We start from the raw sequence: 22,908 nt of genomic DNA, 5'->3' as shown, positions 1-22,908 counted from the left end.
GCTTACATTAGTCCCTATTCAAATTCATTTTGTTAGTTTTGGCCCAGTTATCCAATCTGTTAAGGTCATCTTGAATCCCAGCTTGGTGCCATCTGCAAATTTGACGAACATCCCCTCAATTCCTTCATCTAAGCTGTTTATAAAGATGTTGAACAACAACAGATGTGGGACAGAATCTTGCAGCACCCCAGCTATCATTTTGTCCAGGATGACGAACCATTAGTGAGCATTCTTTAGGTTGGGTCAGTCAACCAGCTAAAAATCTGTATATTATGATTGAATCATAGGAAGCTGCCTTATACCAAGTCAGAAGCTGGTCCAACTAGATCAGCATGGTCTACACTGACAGACAGCAGTGATCCAGGGTTTCAGGCAGGGATCTTTCCCAACCCTATCTAGAGATGCTGGGGATTAAATCTGACACCTTCTACATGCAAAGTGTGTTCTTTACTATCAAGCTATGACCCTTCCCCTAATTATCAGGTGTTGGTTCATAATTTATAATGCAGAGCTATAGTTTATGTGTCTATTAAATATCAAACACAGAAGTCCTGTACATGTTTACTCAGATGTAAATCTCATTGCTTTCAGTTGAGCTCATGCCAAGGTAGGTAGGTATGGGATTATAGCAAAAGTGATTAGTGCTATGGGTTCCATGCTAATGGATTCGCCTGGTGTACTTAAATAATGTCTTCAAATAAGACATTGTAGAGGCATACAAAGCAGGTACTATTTAAAAACTAAGTTTAGAAGGTTCAAGGTGTGATTAAATTCTGCAGTATACTTGCATGATCCATAGCATGTTGAGAATAAACACTTTTTGACAAATTAGAGTAGTGCAGTTTCTTTGTTAATTTTAGTGCTATGCCTTATCATTCCCAAGCAGTTGCACAAGAATTTCATGTGGATGAATCACTGTAGACTATTGCTTTTGTAGGTGGCAGTTTATTTTATTATTGTAGTTTTATAAAGAAAGATGTATAAAAGAGGGAAAGAAATAAGACCATTGTTATAACTTTAGGAAAATACATAGAAATTGAATTCAGAATAGTTCCCATTTCCATAATAGTTCCATCATCTAGAGTAAATCATGTGACAGTTGTTAGGAAACCCAGGTCACACATTTTACTATTAAAATAAATACATATAAAAAGCGGTTTTATTGAGCTATCTAGGTACAGTGCTTTATAAAGGTTAAGGCTGGAAACATTAGCTAACAGGACAACCGATCTCAGTGATCACGGGTAGGAGGAGGAGTTACGCTAAGACCAGACCATGTCATTACAGAGGAGGCAGGTTTAGTCGTTGTCTGAGGACTATCCCTGCCTCCGGGTCTGGTCCTGACCGGACGGATACTAGAATCAGCAAGGGATACCCACATGACCTGAAGGTGCTGCTGTGCAATGCCAGGTCAATGATTCATAAGACCACTGCCATCCATGACTTGATCATGGATGGAGGATTTGACCTGGCATGTGTAACAGAGACTTGGTTGGATGAAGCAGATGGGCCTGTCCTTGCCGCTGCTTGTCCACCAGGTTTCTCTTACGCACAGCAACCCAGGCCTTGTGGGCGGGGAGGGGGGGTTGCAGTGATTTTTAGGAAGTCATTAGTTTGCACCAGGCGCCCTATTGGGAAGACCCAGTTCTCTGAGTGCATGTTCTGGAAGTTGGGCAATAGGGGCAGTACAGGATTCCTTTTGGTGTACCGACCTCCCTGCTGCACCAAGGATTCCCTGCCCGAGCTGCTTCAGGTCGTGGCGGATGTTCTCCTGGAGACACCTAGTTTGATTGTCCTAGGGGATTTTAATATCCATGCCGACACGACCTTATAAGGGGCCGCTCGGGACTTCGTGGAAAGCATGGCCTCCCATGTTTGGCCCAACCCATAGCCGCGGACATGCCTTGGACCTGGTGTTTACCTCTATGGATGTTGGTGATCTGACACTAAGTAAAAGCGAAACGAAAGAAGTGCCATGGTCAGACCACTTCCTGGTGCAACTTGACTTCTCTGCGACCCATCCCCTCTGCAGGGAGGTGGGACCGATTTGGATGGTCCGCCCCCGCCACTTAATGGATCCAAACAATTTCCAGAGAGTGGTAGGGGATGCTTTATCCCGTGTTGATGGCCTTTCAGCTGATTCCCTGGTGGCCCGCTGGAATGTGGAGTTAACCAGGGCTATTGACTGTTTGGCTCCGAAGCGCCCTCTCCGATTGCATGGAGCCCGGACAGCCCCATGGTTTTCCACGGATCTGATGGCAATGAAACAATCATTGAGACGGCTAGAGCGCCGGTGGCGGATGACCCATTCTGAATCTGACTGGACACATGTTAGAGCTCAATGTCGAGCCTACGAAGTGGCGGTAGCGACGGCGAAGAAGACTTTCTTCACTGCCTCTATTGCATCTGCAGAAAACAGCAGCAGGAGACTTTTTCAGGTGGTCCGCAATTTAGCGGAACCACCTGCTACATCGGGGCCCAGTACGGGCCACATGATCTCCTGCAATGATTTTGCAAAGTTTTTTACAGATAAAATCGCTCAGATTCGGGAAGAGGTAGACGCCACCGTGGGAGCAGGGCCGGGGCGGGAGAGTGCTAGAGTCCTGTCTAGTCAAATTGCGTGGGATCAATTCCAATCTGTTACCTCCGAGGATGTGGACAGGCTGCTTGGACACGTGAAACCAACCACCTGTCTCCTTGATCCTTGCCCATCCTGGCTTATAAAAGCTAGCCAGGAAGGGCTGGGCGATGGTCTTCGTGGGGTGGTGAATGCTTCCCTCCGTGAGAGAGCCTTCCCAGACGCGTTGAAAGAGGCGGTTATTAAACCGCTTCTTAAAAAACCATCTTTAGATGCGGCCACGATGGCCAACTATCGCCCAGTCTCAAATCTTCCATTCTTGGGCAAGGTGATTGAGCGAGTGGTTGCTGAACGACTCCAGGCACGCCTGGAAGAAGCGCACCATTTGGATCCCTTCCAGTCGGGATTCAGGCCTCATCACGGGACTGAAACTGCCTTGGTTGCACTGGTTGATGATCTCCGGCGGGCTAGGGACAAAGGTGAGAGCTGTTTCCTAGTTCTGCTGGATCTCTCAGCGGCGTTTGATACCATCGACCATAACATCCTTCTGGACCGTCTTGAGGGGCTGGGAGCTGGGGGCACTGTCATACAGTGGTTCCGCTCCTTCCTCCTGGGCCGTGTTCAGAAAGTGGTGGTGGGGGATGAGTGTTCAGACCCCTGGGCTCTCACTTGTGGGGTGCCTCAAGGTTCTGTCCTCTCCCCCATGCTTTTCAACATCTACATGCAGCCGCTGGGAGAGATCATCAGGGGGTTTGGGCTGGGTGTTCATCAGTATGCGGATGATACCCAGCTCTACTTCTCTTTCAAATCAGAACCAGTGAAGGCAGTGATAGTCCTGTGTGAGTGTCTGGAGGCGGTTGGAGGATGGATGGCGGCTAACAGGTTGAGATTGAATCCTGACAAGACAGAAGTACTGTTTCTGGGAGACAGGAGGCGGGCAGGTGTGGAGGATTCCCTGGTCCTGAATGGGGTAACTGTGCCCCTGAAGGACCAGGTGCGCAGCCTGGGAGTCATTTTGGACTCACAGCTGTCCATGGAGGCACACGTTTAATCCGTGTCCAGGGCAGCTGTGTACCAGCTCCATCTGGTACGCGGGCTGAGACCCTATCTGCCTGTGGACTGCCTCGCCAGAGTGGTGCATGCTCTGGTTATCTCCCGCTTGGACTACTTCAATGCGCTCTACGTGGGGCGACCTTTGAAGGTGACCCGGAAACTACAACTAATCCAGAATGCAGCAGCCAGACTGGTGACTGGGAGCGGCCGCCGAGACCATGTAACACCGGTCTTGAAATGACCTACATTGGCTCCCAGTACGTTTCCGAGCACAATTCAAAGTGTTGGTGCTGACCTTTAAAGCCCTAAACGGCCTCGGTCCAGTATACCTGAAGGAGTGTCTCCACCCCCATTGTTCTACCCGGACACTGAGGTCCAGCACCGAGGGCCTTCTGGCAGTTCCCTCACTGCGAGAAGCCAAGTTACAGGGAACCAGGCAGAGGGCCTTCTCGGTAGTGGCGCCCTCCCTGTGGAACGCCCTCCCACCAGATGTCAAAGAGAACAACAACTACCAGACTTTTAGAAGACATCTGAAGGCAGCCCTCTTTAGGGAAGCTTTTAATGTTTGATGTATCACAGTATTTTAATATTCTTTTGGAAGCCGCCCAGAGTGGCTGGGGAAACCCAGCCAGGTATAAATAAATTATTATTATTATTATTATTATTATTATTATTATTTTGATATGAATAACTATTTTGGTAACAGGCAATCTTCTGAGCTGATTTCTCCTCTGATGAGCATATTAAGAGTAGCCCATTAGGAATGAAAGGGAATTACTCAGATTGCAGGTTAATTACTTAGGTTTTATGCAATATCACAAAAAAGAATTTTATTCCAAAAAAGGTTAAAATCTAAAATGAATATTCCACGCAATTTGTTGTATTCCTTAACATAAAAATAGCATTGAATGTAATGCTTAATTCTAGATTATAAAATTATGTGGTAAGCCCCAGTCCTGTGACAGTCCAGTTTCTGTCACCATGGGGAACTGGAGTAGGCAGAGTTTTAAAAGTTCTCAATCATTCTGAACATCCATGGGCACAGATTGGAATCCTTAACAGATGTAAAGACAGTTTTTGCTAGTTAAGTGTGATGTTCTTTATTGGGGGGGGGGCATTAAAGTTTAATTACTCCAAAGAGGGTTTTTTTTATGTGTGTCCTATTTTGTCTCTATTTTGAGGAGAAGAGAAATTTTCTCTTACACAGAATTATATTTTAGTTTACTTTCAGAGCTACATTCCAGAAATGGAACTTGTCCTATAATGTAGATATATATATGTAGATATATATATAGCTATAATGTAGTTGATGTAACAAGATGAGATAGATGTAACATATAATAACAGTACCTTTCAAAATACTAATTGTCCTGCATTACAGTTGACTGTAGAGAATCTCTAGTCATGTATATCTGTTTTTGATACCTCTACAGAATAACTGTCCAGCATCCTCTGCCCAACCAATCAGAATGTAGGAAAATCTACAGATATGACGGAATCTACTGTGAATCTACCTACCAGAAGTATGTTGAAATCTGTGTGAGTCTTTCTCCTGGCTCGTGGCGTTAGTGCTGTCCCTCTATTCAGAAGTTAAACATGTGTTGAAAACTTACACTTCTGTTTGAATGAAATACCTTTGAAATTGGGGGCAGATATATGTTGTTTTCATACTTGGGAATTGTGCTCTTGAAGTTAAAAGGGAAATAAATAAACCTCTAGGACTTTATTAAATCTCTTAGGTATGCTTCTGTATATTGCAGTAAACAAGTACTTAAACCCAGAAAAACCTAGGCAAAGTATATTGCACAGGTGCTTCACATCTTAGGGATTTGAAAGGTGTGTTATGTATAAATTAGCTGTCACTTTTTTCAGTCGTGTAATGGAATGATGAGTTGTAATTTGCATAATCCTTTAAGAAGGCAAATTATACTGTCATGTAGCAGACTTAACATGCTAGCTAGGATTTCATAGCTTCGAAGCTAATTAGTATGTACCTTACAGGACAGTTAAATTGAAGTTGAGTCCTTTTGCTTTTCCAGTCATTTGGCTTTGTCCCTTGCCTAACAGTATCTGAATTTGTTAGTGACTAGACAATGTTACAAGTGTATTGCAGAAAGGCATTATAGGCAGATATTGGCCTAAGCAAGAAAATGTAATATAGTTTGGGTTTTAATATATCTTATAGTAAGACAAGTTTTTCTTTTTCTTTTAACTTTTTCACCGTGGATGAATATTCCTTTATTTCATGAATAAATTTAACAATAGTCCAGTTGCTGCAGTTTGGAAATAGGTCTATACATGTGTCATCTGTATCAGATGCAATAGGCTAATGCATGCAGAAAATGTACCTAGTGGTGGGGAAATGCTTGCAAAACTCCACCCCATGTCTTGTTCAGTTCCCATTGCAATAACCTGTCGTTGGTAGCTATGAGTACTACATTTCCCGGATATGACTACTAGCATGTATACAGCTGGTAAACGACTAATAGTTAAGTTAGTTTGCATGTGTGTGTGCGTTTCCGTTGCGTCCTTATCTATTTGGATAAATACAGATTTATGTATCCATATCTGATTTTGAATGATCATTGTTTGATTGCAAAACAATCTTCTGCCTTTATATCATAACTTATACAGTGCAATTATGAAACTTGATGTACTAAGAAATAAGCGCCAAACATAAGATGTACAGTGTAACGGAATAAGCCTGATGAATTAACGCTGCTAAATCAGCAGTGCACCACTGTTACTGGCGGCAGACAAATTAACACAAGATTTGCATAATTTAGGAGCAATCCTACAAACAGGAAGCTGGCGTAAAGCAAGCTGGAGTAGATTAAGCTGGTATAAAGTTGCATCCGATTCAGACTTGGCTCAGCAGAAGGGTTATGGTTGGCTGAGTCAGCCTAAGCCTAGAGGAGGGGAAATAAGCCTTTAAAATAGTGTTTGAGTTACACCACCCTTTTGCCAGTTTTACTTATGTCACAAGAGGGATAGGATCCATCCTAATACCCCTCTCTCTAGTCCCACCCACACCATGCTCCAACAACACCCTTATTTCTATGTCATCTTAAGATCCACCAGACTTGGCTTATCCAGCTGGGTCCTGGCTGAACTGGGATGGCAGAGATACACTGCCATATCTTTGGCTGAGCTGAGGATAAGGGAGCTGTGCCACAAATCTCCCAGCTCAGCCAGAGATCTGTTGGATCCTAACCTGCTCAGACTGGCAGATTTTGCTATAGGACTGTTGTATTAATAGGTTTCTGTTTTGTGCTTTAGTCATTCATTCATTTATTGGTTGCCTCCTGCTCCTTGCAGTATTTCAGATGTAGACTAGTTGTTTGATAATTGTTTTCTCCATATAGACTTGCATTGTGGAGTTTATTTCCCTAATATACAAACCCATCCTAAAACACTTCATTATAAATATGGACAACCTGAAGTTTCCAAAGCTTTACCAACATTTCAGGATATATCACTTACAGTAATACAGGGTTTATAAAATGACAACAGATTTAAAAGTTATGTCAGATAAGGTCCTTATGAGCAAGATAAAATCTTGGAACAGAGAAAGAAACATAATTTATTTGTATGCCACCTTTCCATAGTTAAAACCATACTCAAGGTGGTTTACAACATGAAAAAAGAAATAATTACAAACATAACAAAAGTACAATAGTCATAAACAATGAATGAACTATCAAAAAGTACACAACCAAACTAAATTAATTTCCACACAAGTCATAATAAGCTCTAAAATGAAGATGCAAAAAATTAATAACATTAACAGCAACAACCCCACTCCAACAAAAAACCCTAAACAACTCCCCACCTCATGCATTTGGAACATTTCTATACAAACATTTCAGCAAGTCTCATTCCAGAACTGTGTACAGCAACATTTGACACCCCATACAATAAAATAAAACACTATAATTTAATTAAATTGCAACATAAATTTCACATTAAGCATCAATTTTAACTATTGCATATCAACATGATAAACATATCCCTACTGTGTTGTGATCTGTAAGAAAAGTGGTCAATGTGAGGTTGTGTCCTAATACAAATAGTGGGATTTATTCTGTAGGCTTGCATCCAATTGTGTTTGCTAGTAGAGCAGGCTTCCACTCATGGAACAGCACTTTCCCTTCTCCTCCTCTCCTTTGCAGTCGCCACATCTACTCCAAAGGATTGGGGTGATCACCAGTGGTGGGGGGAGGAGGAAGATGTCCTTTAGGTATCAGTGTTATATTAAATATGGGGTTGTATAAAGAACTATTAAGTGTAGAACTTTAGAATTAAAAAAAAGGTAAAGGATCCCTGACAGTTAAGTCCAGCAGCGAACGACTCTGGGGCAACGGGAGCTCACCCCGTCGCTGGGATTCGAACCGCCAACCTTCCGATCAGCAAGTCCAAGGCTCAGTGGTTTACACCACAGCCCCACCTAATTACTAAGCATTAATTAATCACTTGGTAGTGGGGAACACATTATGCTCCTTCTGAGGTAGTTGGTCCCTACCCTGTACTCAGCTCTCAACTGTGGCTCCTAGAAGCTGTCATCATGTGACAACAACCACATCCTGGGAATGGCTTCAACTGACAGGCTAAACCAGGTATGAGTAGCCGATGGGTCCCAAAGCCTTGGTGAGTTAGGGACTTCCCCTGCATGTTAAACAGGCTCTGGCAGATTGTGCAGATGAAACCAGTAGTGAGTTGAATGGTTAAGAAGGTGGTTTTTGCACGTGCTGTAGAGGGAAACGAGGGGCAGATGGGGCTTAGCAACCTGGGAAGGTAACCCATCTAAGAGAAGGAAGACTCTGATCCTAAACCTCCCCTGCTTTGCAGGATATATTTGGGAGAAGAAAAGGCTAAGGAGTAAACTCTACACAAATCTGGAGTGGAGTCCTTAAGATGGTTGGATAGTGCCTTGTACACCTCCTTCTGGCAAGTCCTTCAGCCAAGCTGGTGTCATAGTATTTCTCTGCTTTCCTTTGGACCATATCAGCAAGGCTGAGAGGGGGGTCTCGTCATCCAGGCCTCCATACGCTCTTCCCAGGCTTGTGTTCCAGAGCCATTTGGGGCTACTAATGCAGCGATTCACCTCTGGAGGCAGTCCATTGTCACTTGAGACAGATGGATGCCAACAAGTGAAAAAATGGCAAATTGTGAACTGTCCATAAAAATCTAGTTTGGATTCAAAGAACTGTGGACTCTTGTACAGTGGTGGACAAGAGTGTCCTCCAGACACTGAATTGTCACATCCAAGGGTCTAGTAACCATCTTGGGTAACGTGATGTTGCATTGGGGAGTGTACCTGGAATACAGCTCTGAATTGTTTGTCCCCTGCAACTGGAATTGTCATTCATTTGTGCAAATGTCTCATTCGATGGTCGGCACTCTTTTGTCAAAGTGTTTTAATTGATAAATGCACTGATTGACAGAACATTTATTAAAAATCAGTATATAAAATATTTATATAAATGAGTTTTACATTAATTGCTTTAGATCAGATATGAAGAGATCTTCTGTGATGACATTTGAATTTTCAAGTGTGAAATTAGATTAAAGTAGTAAATTTAAATTATGTAAAATGCCCATGCAGTAACCACAATCAGCTAAAGCTAATAATGGCTAACAGCTAACTATCTACTTGGAAGTAGTCAAATTGTTTTCAGTGGAGGTTGCCTTATGCTGCAATCCTGTACACATTTAACAAGGAGAATTTCCCATTGAACTTACTGATATTGCTTCTAGTAAAGTTATCTGTAGGATTTCACTGTAAATTGTTGTTGTTTATTCAGTGATATACAGCTTAGTGCCAAAATAGGCTTTTAAGCAGTTTCCAAAGAATAAAAAGCAGTTACACAAATATTAAAATATAAACACCCACAATTAAACAATGCTGGTCAGCAAATTTGTCTTTCCCATGAAAACAAATGTGATTAGGCTACATTACACCTAATGGAACAATTTCGGTGAAATGGACTCTGGTTGCATTGCTTTCACTTAGACTTTGTTATAACTAACCTAAGGACCTAAGGTGGGTTGTAGCATAAACTAAGCATGAAAACTGCATAGGGATTTATTTTTCTATTAAGACGCATATAACATCTGTCAATAAATAAGGCTAACATCCAATCCCAAGCTGTACTTCTTGGCTATACTCTAGAGCAGGATTTGCCTAGCTGTTGTTGGACTCCAAGTCCCATCATTCATAGCTAGAAGGTCCAGTGGTCAGGGATAATGGGAATTGTAGTCCCAAAACAGCTGGAGACCCAAGTTTAGGAAACCTTGCTCTAGACCACTGATTAAATTCTACATGCACGAACAGAGTGCCTCTTGTACAACAGGATTTGTGCTTCCTTTCCTCCCTGCATTCCCTGCATCTTGAGATTCTCGGGAGTGATTCTCATAGTTGCTGAGATCCAGACTCCCTTAACAGGCCTTAATCATAGTGGTTGCAATTTGGGTAAGAAAGGGTGCAACGTAGCAGGGCAAAGTTAGCTAATAATGGCTAAAAGCTAACTATCTACTCGGAAGTAGTCTAATTGTTTTCAGCGGAGGTTGCCTTATGCTGCAATCCTGTACACATTTACAGGATTGGTAGACTGAAACCCTATTTTCATAAGGTGGACAATCAAGTTCATTTGTAGGTCATGCTTGAGGTTATTTATGGAAACTTATTTCCTGTAAGTATTTTCTCCTTGTTCAAATTCTGTGAGATTTGCTGACCAATCAGAGCACAACAGCAGATTTCTGACCCGGACTGTTCTCTTAAAACAAAGAGAGCTTGTGCTTTGAAAGACAGAGACTTCTCTACTATAGAACATGTTCACTCCAGTAAAGGTTGGATGGCCATCTGTGATGGATGCCTTAAGCTGAGATTCCTGCACTGCAGGGGGTTGGACTAGATGACACTCAGAGTCCCTTCCAACTATGATTCTGTGTTCCTATGGTTGATTCTAAGAGCTGCCAGTTCAAGAGTTCCTTGTGTACAGGCAGGAGGGACAGGTAGTAGGAGGGACAAAGCGCCATAATAATCAGACAGGGACACTGATTTCAGAGATAGTCGGAGATAGTAATGTTGCTGATTGGCTTTACAGACCCCAAAGTAAATGAATGTCTAGTTCTCTCTCTGCTCCCAGCATACTGCCATGTCAGGCTATAAAGACAAATAAGGTGGAAAGAAATGTAAGGAGGTTAAAGATAGGGAACTAAAAGAAGTTAAAGGGCACCAATCAGTCATCTAGTTTTTCAAAACAAGGGTTTTCTGCAGCCAGGTTCGGCCTGTACGTTAATTAGCAAAGCAGATTTTGAACAAAAAGAATGTGAAAATTATTTCAATATAGAGACAGGATCCAGGTGTGCCAAGAGGATTTTCTGGGCCTATTTCACTATGTGGATTGCGCCTTCCAACCCACTAGCTAAAAAGACACAGATTTGCTTAAGATATGTATGTTGAGTGTCATATGAAAATTAGCATCTTATTTTGCATGTCAAGTGGATGGCCCAAAAATAAACCAGTGGCCACACAAATTAAAAAAATGTCTGACAGACAAAATATGGACGGGCATGTAGACGCAGAATTAATCCCCAAAGTCACTCCCAAAAGATGGTAGTAGGCATAGTTTTCCTGAATTTCTTAGCAGATGTGATTTGTACTGTTTCCCATGTTGACTTTTTTCTGCAAGGGAAACACATTTGTGAAAAATGAAGGGCATTCACCAGTTACGAAACAACATTTTGCGAGCTATATACTGTACTAAGCTTCTTGAAAGTGAAAACTTTCTAGTACCAGTAGAAAGAATTACAGCAATCACTGTCAGGTAGACATGGTACGGACAGTGAAATAAAAGAAAAAGAAACAAATATTAACAGATGCGACCAGATGGAAAGGGACGCAGGTGGCGCTGTGGGTTAAAGCCTCAGCGCCTAGGACTTGCCGATATAAAAATAATTCCAAGTCTAGTTTTGCGTAAGAGTTAACTACCAACCCCCTTACAGTATTAAATGTGATTTACAAAAAAAAAAAAAAAAAAAAAATCATCTTAGTTTCAGTGAAGTGTGAAATAGGCCTATGGAATTTTTTCACACTGCCAGTGGCAGAAGCTAAAAGAAGTTTTAGCAAGCTATCACTCATCAAAAACTGCAGGCGTTATCCTGTGGGGTTAAGCCACCTAGCTAGTCCCCCCACCCCCCTACTGAGTGTGATCTTGCAAGAGAAATTGATTTCGGGGAAATAATTCATGATTTTGCAATGCAAAATGCCAGAAAATAAATAAAATCAAAGCAAGGGTGGTTTCAGGCATGGAAAGAACTATGGGCACACACCCATGGCACAAATTTGCATATAATTTGCAAATCCTAATTTATATGTATAGATGGCTCTGTGAAGTTAAGAGGTGGGTGTCCAGGGTCTTACTAGCACTGCACTTTGAATTGCACCCAGCTGTCCTATAAGTGAACAATAAGAAGACAGTAGGAAGCGAGAGCTGGACCATAAAGAAGGCTGATCGCCGAAGAATTGATTCCTTTGAATTATGGTGCTGGAGGAGACTCTTGAGAGTCCCATGGACTGCAAGAAGAACAAACCGATCCATTCTTAAGGAAATCAGCCCTGAGTGCTCACTGGAAGGACAGATCGTGAAGCTGAGGCTCCAATACTTTGGCCACCTCATGAGAAGAGAAGACTCCCTGGAAAAGACCCTGATGTTGGGAAAGATGGAGGGCACAAGGAGAAGGGGACGACAGAGGACGAGATGGTTGGATAGTGTCTTCGAAGCTACAAACATGAGTCTGACCAAACTGCGGGAGGCAGTGGAAGACAGGAGGGCCTGGCGTGCTCTGGTCCATGGGGTCACGAAGAGTCGGACACGGCTAAACGACTAAACAACAACAAATAAGGATAATGCTTTTATCGGGACCAAAGGAAGCTACAGCAAGCTTTGTATATATTCAGGCTGGATGTTATGTTAGAAAATTGGGCCCCCAAAATGATGCCTAACATCCTTAAATATTATGGGAAAGGCCAGCAGTTCTCCAGTTACCCAAGGACAGAGGGTTCACCTAGGTTTTTTAATTCATTGTCAACATTCCTCCTTTTACATGTGTAAATCTGCATGCAAGATTCTAATTTTTCTGTTTAACATTCTTTCCCATCCCAAAGAGAGAATGCTTCTCTAATAAAAGGGAACAATCCCACACTGTGTTCCTTTTTCCTTTTTCCTCCCCTTTGCAATGAAAGGAGGCAGCTTTGCCAAACAGGGAGAAAAAGAAATCAAACCCTACAGGCAGCGTGTTGTTGAATGAAGCACGTTCGCAGCTGGATACCATGTCATAAGCAGCTGCAAACATGATGTATCCTGTGACAATTGAAGGGGCATTTCTTTTGGTGAAAACTTTGCAAAATTTACAAATGATAGGTAGTTAACTGGAAATACACAGTTTCTACGAAAAAGCAATGCTTTGCGAGTAATCTAGTTTATCTTGTGTGTGTGTTTTATTATATTTTGGGGAAGTCTTGCTTTTGCCCTTGAGTATTACGAAGTCGCCATCATATCGTAAGATGCCTGTGACATGGCTCCCAGCTGTGAAAATGCTTTTTAAAAAACGCTGTACTGTCAGTAGGTCTTGAATACTCACTCTGATAGAAACTGCCTCCCTTTGCCCAGAATTTAAGAGGGGACTGGGAAACCGTTCCTTTGATTAAGAGTGGAGCTTAAAGGAAGAGGTACTATACTCCTTGTTTTTATTTTCTTGGTCAGTGATTCCAGTGTTAAATTTAAAATACCAACAATGTAGTCCTGTAAATGTTTACTCATAAGTAAGTCCCGCTTTGTTCAATGGGGCTTACTACAAAGGGCTACAGTATAAATGGGGTTGGAAGTGGCAATATTTCATATGACATTATTCCAGTTTCTCATTAAGCCAGTGTCCTGCTCAGAGAGGGAGGAATAAAAAGAGAAGCCCACGGGCCCATTATTTTCTATTTTCACTAATTTCCTGAGAGAAAATTTATTTATCCAGTATATCACCTCACTGGTATAATGTGACTTCGGTCATACTTGCCTCCTTAAGAACAGGATGAGCTCGAGAAAGTAGATCGTTCTATTCATTTCAAGAACATTTCTCCTAAAACTGCTCAGATACTGACTTTTCCTTATATGATCCTTTTTAAAAGCTTTCGCATGAATTCAACATTACAGAGGTTTATTTTTTATTAAAAAGAGATTCTGGATCTTTGTAGAGCGATGTAATTAAACTACAAACTAGTTGACTCTTTCTCATGTTGCTGATGACATTTTTAGTTTTTTGGGGGAAGTATTGATGATTGAATAAAAAGAAATTGAATATTATTATTCACAAATGAGGAAATCTTGATCTTTCCATATCTGGTGTTAATCTTGACAAAGGTCATAGTTTAGAAAGATAGTAAAACAATTACCATGTTTTTCCATGTATAAGACTATGTTTTTTGCTCTTTTTGTAGTCCAAAATAGGGGGTCGTCTTATACATGGAAAAATATTGTTCAGCGCTTCAACTGCTTCTTCCGCTTCTATGGCGTCCGCCATCTTCATGCCCTGCTCATCTCTGGTTCCTGCTCCTGCTCCCTATTGCTAGCTATCACTCGCCTGCTTGCCCTGCCTTGCTTGCCTGCCTCCCTCAGCTCAACAAGTTTGAGCGAATTTCCCCCAAAAGCTCAAAAAGTTTCAGCGATCTCTAGTGTTTAAAATACTGATTTCTTAATTTAGGGTTTAAAAAATATGGGTCGTCTAATACATGGGGATGTCTTATACACTGAAAAATATGGTAAATATTTATTTGTTTTTAGAACCTGTTCTATAGACTGTTTTCTGCAAGGGAACAACAGTGGGCAGTGTGTGACTCCCTCTCATTATCTGGTAGCTAAAATTATGACATATTATCAAATGAAAAATGAATGTAAGTTATTATTTGTGCATTTACATGTACAACCCGGTTTGGTTGTTGCTGTTGTTGTTGTTGTTGTTTAGTTGCTTAGTCATGTCCGACTCTTCGTGACCCCATGGACCAGAGCACACCAGGCACTCCTGTCTTCCACTGCCTTCTGCAGTTTGGTCAAACTCATGCTGGTAGCTTCGAGAACACTGTCCAACCATCTCGTCCTCTGTCGTCCCCTTCTCCTTGTGCCCTCCATCTTTCCCAGCATCAGGGTCTTTTCCAGGGAGTCTTCTCTTCTCATGAGGTGGCCAAAGTATTGGAGCCTCAGCTTCAGAATCTGTCCTTCCAGTGAGCACTGAGGGCTGATTTCCTTTAGAATGGATCGGTTTGATCTTCTTGCAGTCCACGGGACTCTCAAGAGTCTCCTCCAACACCATAATTCAAAAGCATCAATTCTTCAGCGATCAGCCTTCTTTATGATCCAGCTCTCACTTCCATACATCACTACTGGTTTGATAGTTCCACAATATTTGGAGGCATGGTTGGTGAAGACTCAGCCGTGCCATTTTGGGTTGCATCACCAACCTATAGATCCTACATCCCAGTGAGACTTGCTTGGCTGCCTTTCTCACAGTGTCTCAGCTGCAGTCCTATGCCCACTTACCTGGAAGTAACCATATCAAACTCATTGAAACTTACTTATGAGTAGACATGTAGAGGATTGCACTGTACTGTTAGATACACTGTTAATACTGTTTTATTTTGCCAGGCAAAATTTTGTCTGTGCTGAGTTCCCCACCACCACTGTTTAATTAGGTGGCTCCAATTTTAATAGTTCGGTTGGTGTTTTATTTTTATGATCCTAAAAGGTAAAGGTAAAGGTAAAGGTACCCCTGCCCATACGGGCCAGTCTTGACAGACTGTGGGGTTGTGCGCCCATCTCACTTAAGAGGCCGGGGGCCAGCGCTGTCCGGAGACACTTCCGGGTCACGTGGCCAGCGTGACATCGCTGCTCTGGCGAGCCAGAGCCGCACATGGAAACGCCGTTTACCTTCCCGCTGGTAAGCGGTCCCTATTTATCTACTTGCACTCGGAGGTGCTTTCGAACTGCTAGGTTGGCAGGCGCTGGGACCGAGCAGCGGGAGCGCACCCCGCCGCAGGGATTCGAACCGCCGACCTTTCGATCGGCAAGTCCTAGGCGCTGAGGCTTTAACCCACAGCGCCACCTGATCCTAGATTTTGTTTATTTGCTGTTTAATTTTTAGGCATAAGTATAAACAACCAAGGGAACCCTTGGAAGGGCATAAAGGCGGTGAATAAATCTTTTCAATGAATAAATAACATTAGCGATGTTATGACAACATTTATGACATTGTTCCTAGGGCATCCATCCAAATTTTCCATAGGGATTTGGAGCAAAACATTTTTTAATTTTTACTGGTTTAATATTTGCCTACCTGTTACTTCTCTGTCCTAACTTAAAGTTCTCTATACAGTGGTACCTCTGGTTACATACGCTTCAGGTTACACACTCCACTAAGGCAGAAATAGTGCTTCAGGTTAAGAACTTTGCTTCAGGATAAGAACAGAAATGAGGCTCTGGCGGCAGCAGGAGGCCCCATTAGCTAATGTGGTGCTTCAGGTTAAGAACGGTTTCAGATTAAGAACGGACCTCCGGAATGAATTAAGTACTTAACCCGAGGTACCACTGTATGTGAGTAGTGTTTTCCATGATAGACAAGCTTTCCTTGTTCAGGGAGAATGTGAAGTACAGACACTTTCAAACAAGTGATTCTCCCATGCCTTCTGATATTGTGTAACCCCAGGAGAGAATTGAATCACTTGAATGAATATACAAGTTGTCAAAATAATGCATCCCTAGGTGTTTGCTTCTTAGCTTTTCCCCCCATTGAAAGCAATGGACTGACAATAAATACCTCTGCAGCCATTGCGGATGTGATGATAGCCTTTGGTTCAAGAAATTGGAAGCCAGCTTTGAGGATGTGTGCTGTTCGCCAGCACCCTCTCCCTTGATTGGAGTGAATTTCCTTTACTACATAGTACTTTGGATCAACGTTAACCAATAGTTAAATGAACGAAACTTCACCTGAACCCAGAACCTGGAACCTGCTTTGAATCACGGCTTTTAGATTTAGTAGATTTCAGGAGGCTCAGGGGCTGGAGGGGGGAATTGCCCTGGCACAAATGTCTTTTCACAAGCCTCCTTGCACATGTGCTGCATTGGATACAATGAAATGATTAATCATGGCAGTTTACGACAAATGTCACCCACTGTACATACAATAAGGGTGAACAATCCAGTTATCATAGCTCAGACTGCTTGAAGACGTTCCTTTCTCATGAGGGCAACACCTCCGTTTTACAACCAAAGCCTGCTTCTCCTCGAATCTGCAGTGATTCTAGGTTTGCACCATACAGATAACATCTTAATGGTTAACTGTGGGAGGATCCTTGCTTTCAGGGATAGCAGCATGCTTTAAAAGATCTTGCACTGCTGGCTGATTACTGCTGATAATTATGTCACATGGTGGACCCAGTGAAAACCAACAGAAGCCGTTTTGATGCATATCACCCTGGGGATAATAATGCATGTAGACCAAGCATCTGCATCTGTAACAAATGGCTGTGTGGAAATCTGCAAGAACAGGAATAGCATCAGATAAACATCCACAAAAGAATGGCAGCTGAGCTGTTCTCAGATTCACAGTCATGCCTTTGTCGTATATAAAGACAAAAGAGTGCAGTCCACTGCTTCGCTCTTCATTCCAGCACCGCGCATACGAAGCCTGTGCAAGCCTCTTTTAAATGAATGGATGTTGAACAGCAAGAACATCAATTGGATTGTGCTTGGTGTGTGAAATAGTTCAGAGTTAGTTTGAAGAACAGGATAAGACACCAGCATTCCATGCAATACACCTTTTGTAAAGTCTAGGCTCTTTATCAGGCTGGTTTTGAACACAATTTAAATTTGCTGGGGGGGGGGGGATCTTACTTTAATGCCCCCCCCCTCCACATTCCAAAGGGTTTAATTATTATAAATCAATACCTTCATTATTATCATTGGATACTGAGTGATACCTATTTTCAAACATTTAAAATATTTTTTATTAAATTCATGTAACAATTCTATAGCATTTGCCAGGGACACATTAGCTGAATTCCATTTGCAAGGATCTTCCCACTTGTTTTATTAAATGTTACAGCTCCATGCATGTAAAAGGAATGAGCGTGCAGATTATACACTTTATTTTAAATGAATGGTGATTTCCACACATTCCAGAGTTCTGTGCATGCCTTGAAGATAGGCTCATGTGTGCTCTTAACATAGTTTATCGATCTAGTGCTTTGGTGATACTCACAGCAAGCACATCTGCTCTAACACTCACCATGTCTCCCATAAGTATACTTCACCCATGCTAACAGGATATAAGTCTCTGGGATTCAGCCAACCTGTATTGGTAAGAAGGAGGTGCTCTTATCAGGGGTACTGAAAGTCACAAAACCCACAAAAGTTTCCAACCTTCTTTTAGGAGTTTTTCACTGAGGCAGGCGTTGAAGCGAGTTATGTGGAATCTGATGTAGAACTTGACATGTTTAGATTGCACCGAAATCAAGAACATTGAAGACCTCCCAACATGGAAGCAAGGGGTGACATTCTGATGGAACAAAGTGACCTTGGAATGCTTTAGAGGATGGTGTTAGCAAAAGGTTGTTACCAAAACCCTAGTGTATTCTGTGCAGTTTTACAAATAATAAATGGTGATGAACTGGGGAGAAACAGTGATCAGAGCAGTAAGTGGGGAAAGGAGTTCCTAAGAGCAACACACATTGTAGGTGGATGATTATTTTATTTTTGGCATTTATATCCCACTCCCCCCCCCCAAGGAGCTCAAAGTGGTCTACATGGTTCTCCCCCTTCTCATGTTATCTCCCCTGCTTCTTCTTCTTTGGTGATCACTTGTAGCTGAGTAAGAGAGATCTGTTGTTGATATTTTCTTATTCACACTGCAGGAAAGCTTCCGTTTCTCCTGCCGGGCCTGTTGCTTTTCAGTCTGGCCAGCATCAGCGTGAATGTGTTGATCGCTGCTGTGCATAGGTACTGTTTATTGATAACATGCCAGTAAACTCGACTTGAAGATGATCCCAAGCATGCAAATACTAGGCCTTTATTATTGGTGGGTTGTTTTTTAAAGGCAAGCATTATATCTGCATTATAACTACAAAATAGATTTTGAGAGTCGCTGTGGATGCTCCTATTGCATAATGCCAGAGAGATCACATCGAGACCAGAATATTATTTTGTTCCCCAAATAGTGTAAACAGGAAATTACTGTTCCTCCCACTGTTCATGTTTATATTTAGAGTAATACAAAATATCTCCTTCCCTATTCTTTATTGTTATTCTCTTGCCCCGTTTTATTATCCGTTATTTGCAGCGATACTTAACCTTGAGCCATAGGAAGAAGGACGGTGCTTGCAGCATCTTACAGGACCCACGTAAAAGCTGTTTTGTAGTTGTATGTCAGTATGGGTAAGGCAGGACAGCATTCAATACGCTTTTAATGTGCCTGTCACTTTCATGATGTAGTTAGTTTCCACTAGCTTGAGGCTTGTGTTCTGGAGACCACAGTATGCATTCCAGATGGCAGTGCAAACAATGTCTGTCAGTGACTTACAGGTAAATATAATGAACCAGAAGGGTAATCGGAGAGCTGCAACATGCAATTTGAATATGGATTAGCATACCAAGAGATTGTTAAAAATGTATAAATATCTGCTAAGGAAAGGTATTGTATATCAACATCAACAGCATGCATATGTCTACATGCATAATGTAGCCATGGCAGGGTTTGCCTGATATGTAAATGAGCGAGACCAGCAGCATGTTTGGTGTCGCTTTTCCAGGGAGAGAGCACATTCCATGGCCATGAGGCCTCAGGTTAGATTCTGAGCATCTTGGGTTAAGGATTTTAAGGTACTCAAATTGGTTTTTTAAATCCCAAATACTGGGTTTGAAACTTGCCACGAAGCAGCCTCACTGCCACCTTGCCAACAGAAACAGAGCCAACAAGAACAAGGGAGAAGTATCAGCTTGGTTGGGGGAACCCCAAAGCTTGCAGAAGTACCGGGGAAATACATTATTTTGTTAACTTAAATATTCAGAACATTCACGTGCTGCCTTCAAGTCTTGAAAATCTGCCTGGCATCAACTAGGAGTTGAACATTTTGTGCCACCAATCTCAAAGCTGTGGAATATTTTTCCAGCATAGATTTGGCAGGCATCTTTGCTGCTAACTTTCTCGTAGCCTTTTTCTTACTGACAGACCTATTCAGTTGCTTATTTGTTGCCATCACCACCCAAGATGAGCCAATCATTTATATGATTATTTTTGTCCTTCTTATGCTACCTTATGCTTTACTGTATTTGTAGATACTGTCGTACACCACATTGGTATTTTACCAGAGTGGGCAATGTGTGAAAACAAAAGAGACAGGTTTTAAAACTCCAAAAGGGGGCACTCTTCCACAGAAAGCCTGATGGAGGATCGAACATGTTCAGTGGTTGATGTGTGTTCTTAGTTGCCAATGAGATACTTGATGTGTTGAATAGCACTTTGCTCACCTGCAGTTCCCAGCAACTGGAATTCAAAGGCATAATGGGGAGAGGAGGGGAAGAGCAAATTGTCCTGCTTGAACCCTTTCCTGCTTACAGTGTCCTGGAGGAGAGCCACCTGGCTTGCTGAACAAGAGCACCTCCATTAGGGGATGGGGTTACACTGCAGCATGGGGAGCGGGTGGCGCTGTGGTCTAAACCACTGAGCTTCTGGGGTTTGCTGATTGGAAGGTCGGCGGCTTGAATCCCTGTGATGGGGTGATCTCCCATTGCTCTGTCCCAGCTCCTGCCAACCTAGCAGTTCAAAAGCACGCCAGTGCAAGTAGATAAATAGGTACCACTGTGACAGGAAGGTAAACTGCATCTATGTGCGCTCTGGTTTCTGTCACGGTGCTCCGTTGCGCCAGAAGTGGTTTAGTCATGCTGGTCACATGACCCGGAAATCTGTCTGTGGACAAAGGTCGGCTCCCTCGGCCTGAAGTGAGAAGAGTGCTGCAACCTCATAGTCACCTTTGACTGGACTTAACTGTCCAGGGGTCCTTTACCTTACCTTATACTGCAGCCTTTCCTTGCAAGGGCCACCAGTATGCCATATAACTTTGATGTTCACGACACACACTGTGGATTAATATACTTCACTTAAAGTTGAGATGGTATAATTTTGAAACAAAACCATTTCAGCACATCAGTAGTCAAAACAGTTGATTGCACTGGTGATATATTTAGACCTTAAATAGTCAAAAGTTATTAATTTTCCCTTATTTAAATCTGAAGTGGTTTTTCATGACATAACTATGACTCACTCTCATAAGACCTTGGTGGGAGGATGTGTTTGGAATAAAAACAAAAATCCACAGGGAATTTTGTTACAAATATTATAAAATATTGTGAGTCATTTATATTCAGAAGCAGAGTTGAGCCTTATGCTTCCCAGTTCGAAGGCATGCCTTACAACAAGGCTTTGAAAATGTTAAACAAGAACAAAACATAAGAGGAAAGTTCAGATTTAACTGTGAGCTTTTCAGAGCAGGGACCTGTGCTACTTTGTAAGGTACTGAATACACTGAAAGTGCATTCTCCTTCTTCTGCTTCTTCAGTATGTTTAATTATTATTATTAAAAATAATAATTAAAACATCCTGAAAACAAACTTCTAACTTGGTTTTTCATAGTAAAAAAATCAAGGTATGCAAAGTAACAGGTTGTGTTAACATGTCTCTTCTTCTTTGGTGATCACTTGTGGCCAAGTAATCTTGTCTTCCACAAACACGGTTTTAACAGTGAGTCCGTAAGTGACTGTGGAAGCCAATTCTGGATCCATACATCCTTCCACAGTGGGGACATAGGTTTTGGGGCAAGAGTTTATCATGGTGAGGGTTTGCCAAACGTGCCTTCCTCTTAGCACATTTCTCCATTTGGTCCTGAGTTTAAGCATCTTCAAAGTCCTTGACACCTTTGGTAAAGGCTGTTCTCCAATTGGAGCACTCGCAGGCCAGTGTTTCCCAGTTATCAGTGCTTATACTACATTTTTTTAGATTTGCCTTAAGAAGATTTTTAAACCTCTTTTGTTGACCACTGGTATTTTGCTTTCCATTCTTAAGTTGGGAATGAAGTAGTTGATTTGGAAGATGATAATCAGGCATCCAAACAACATAACCAGTCCAACGAAGTTGATGTTGAAGAATCATTGCTTCAACACTGGTAATCTTTGCTTCTTCCAGTACACTAGCATTAGTTCACCTGTCTTCCCAAGTGATGTGTAACATTTTTTGGAGACACCGTTAATGGAATCTTTCGAGGAGTTGGAGATGGCGTTTATAAGTGGTCCATGTTCCACAAGCATACAGTAAGGTTGGGAGTACAATAGCTTTGTAAACAAGCATTTTGGTTTCCCTGCAAATGTCTCCACCCTCAAACACTCTGTACTTCAATCGGGAGAAAGCTGCACTCTCAGAGCTCAGGTGATGCTGGATTTTGGCATCAGTGTTGGCTCTTGTGGAAAGATAACTGCCCAGGTAGGAGAAGTGATCAACAATTTCCAATGTTACACCATTGAGTTGAAATTGTGGCACTTCAGAGGGGTTGTTTTGTGCTTGTTGGTGCAGCACTTTGGTTTTCTGGATGTTGAGTGATATGCCAAGCTTTTTGTATGCTTCCAAGATATTTAGGATGGTTTGGAGGTCATTCTTTGAGTGTGCACACACTATGTTGTCATCAGCATACTGAAGCTCTATGTCTAGGGTGATATTTACCTAGTGTATAGTTTTGTGGGGGTTTTTGAGACACAGAACCAGAAATATTTAAGCCTATACTATATAATTGGCTTCTACACTATCTGACTTTGAAAAAAAGCATAGTAAAATTTATTCAAAAAAGTTGATTTCATTGTGGGGGGACTTATTTATTACTATGAGGTTATCAAAACTCAAGACCTCCCAAAATTTCAGCACCTCTTGCTATGGTTTGACCCCTTTCCATTTTAACCGTACAAATTCTACAAATACCTTCCATATCTCCTCAGAATAATTTCTCCTGCATATTCTCTGTCTTACCTTAATAGCACATGTTAATTTATCATTAATAGCTATATCCCACACCTCTTCATACCATTATTCCATTTTATATTCACCTTGCCCCTTCCACCTCCTAGCTATAATAACCTGTGCAGCTCTCAATAAATCTGTGAGCACTTTCCTCTCTTGTGGTTTCTAGAAACTAG

The 22,908-nt window shown here is 42.0% G+C and overlaps 1 protein-coding gene across 11 annotated transcripts in view; it reads left to right on the top strand.

Annotated features, from left to right (window-relative positions):
* NPAS3 (neuronal PAS domain protein 3) overlaps positions 1-22,908 on the top strand; it is a 637,919-nt gene that overhangs the window by 84,053 nt on the left and 530,958 nt on the right. For 6 of the 11 annotated variants that reach the window (XM_079954435.1, XM_079954432.1, XM_079954438.1 and 3 more), the window contains exon 2: positions 5,065-5,154. The exons of 4 other annotated variants lie outside the window; for them this stretch is intronic. In XM_079954435.1, coding sequence (XP_079810561.1) covers positions 5,065-5,154 — 90 coding nt within the window. Of the gene's footprint in view, positions 1-5,064; positions 5,171-22,908 lie in introns of all 11 variants that reach the window. One more of the 11 variants, XM_079954441.1, reaches the window with a different exon arrangement.

Source organism: Podarcis cretensis (genome assembly GCF_951804945.1).
Source record: "Podarcis cretensis genome assembly, chromosome: 1".
NCBI lineage: Eukaryota > Metazoa > Chordata > Lepidosauria > Squamata > Lacertidae > Podarcis > Podarcis cretensis.
This window is presented reverse-complemented; position numbering and strand designations above follow the sequence as displayed.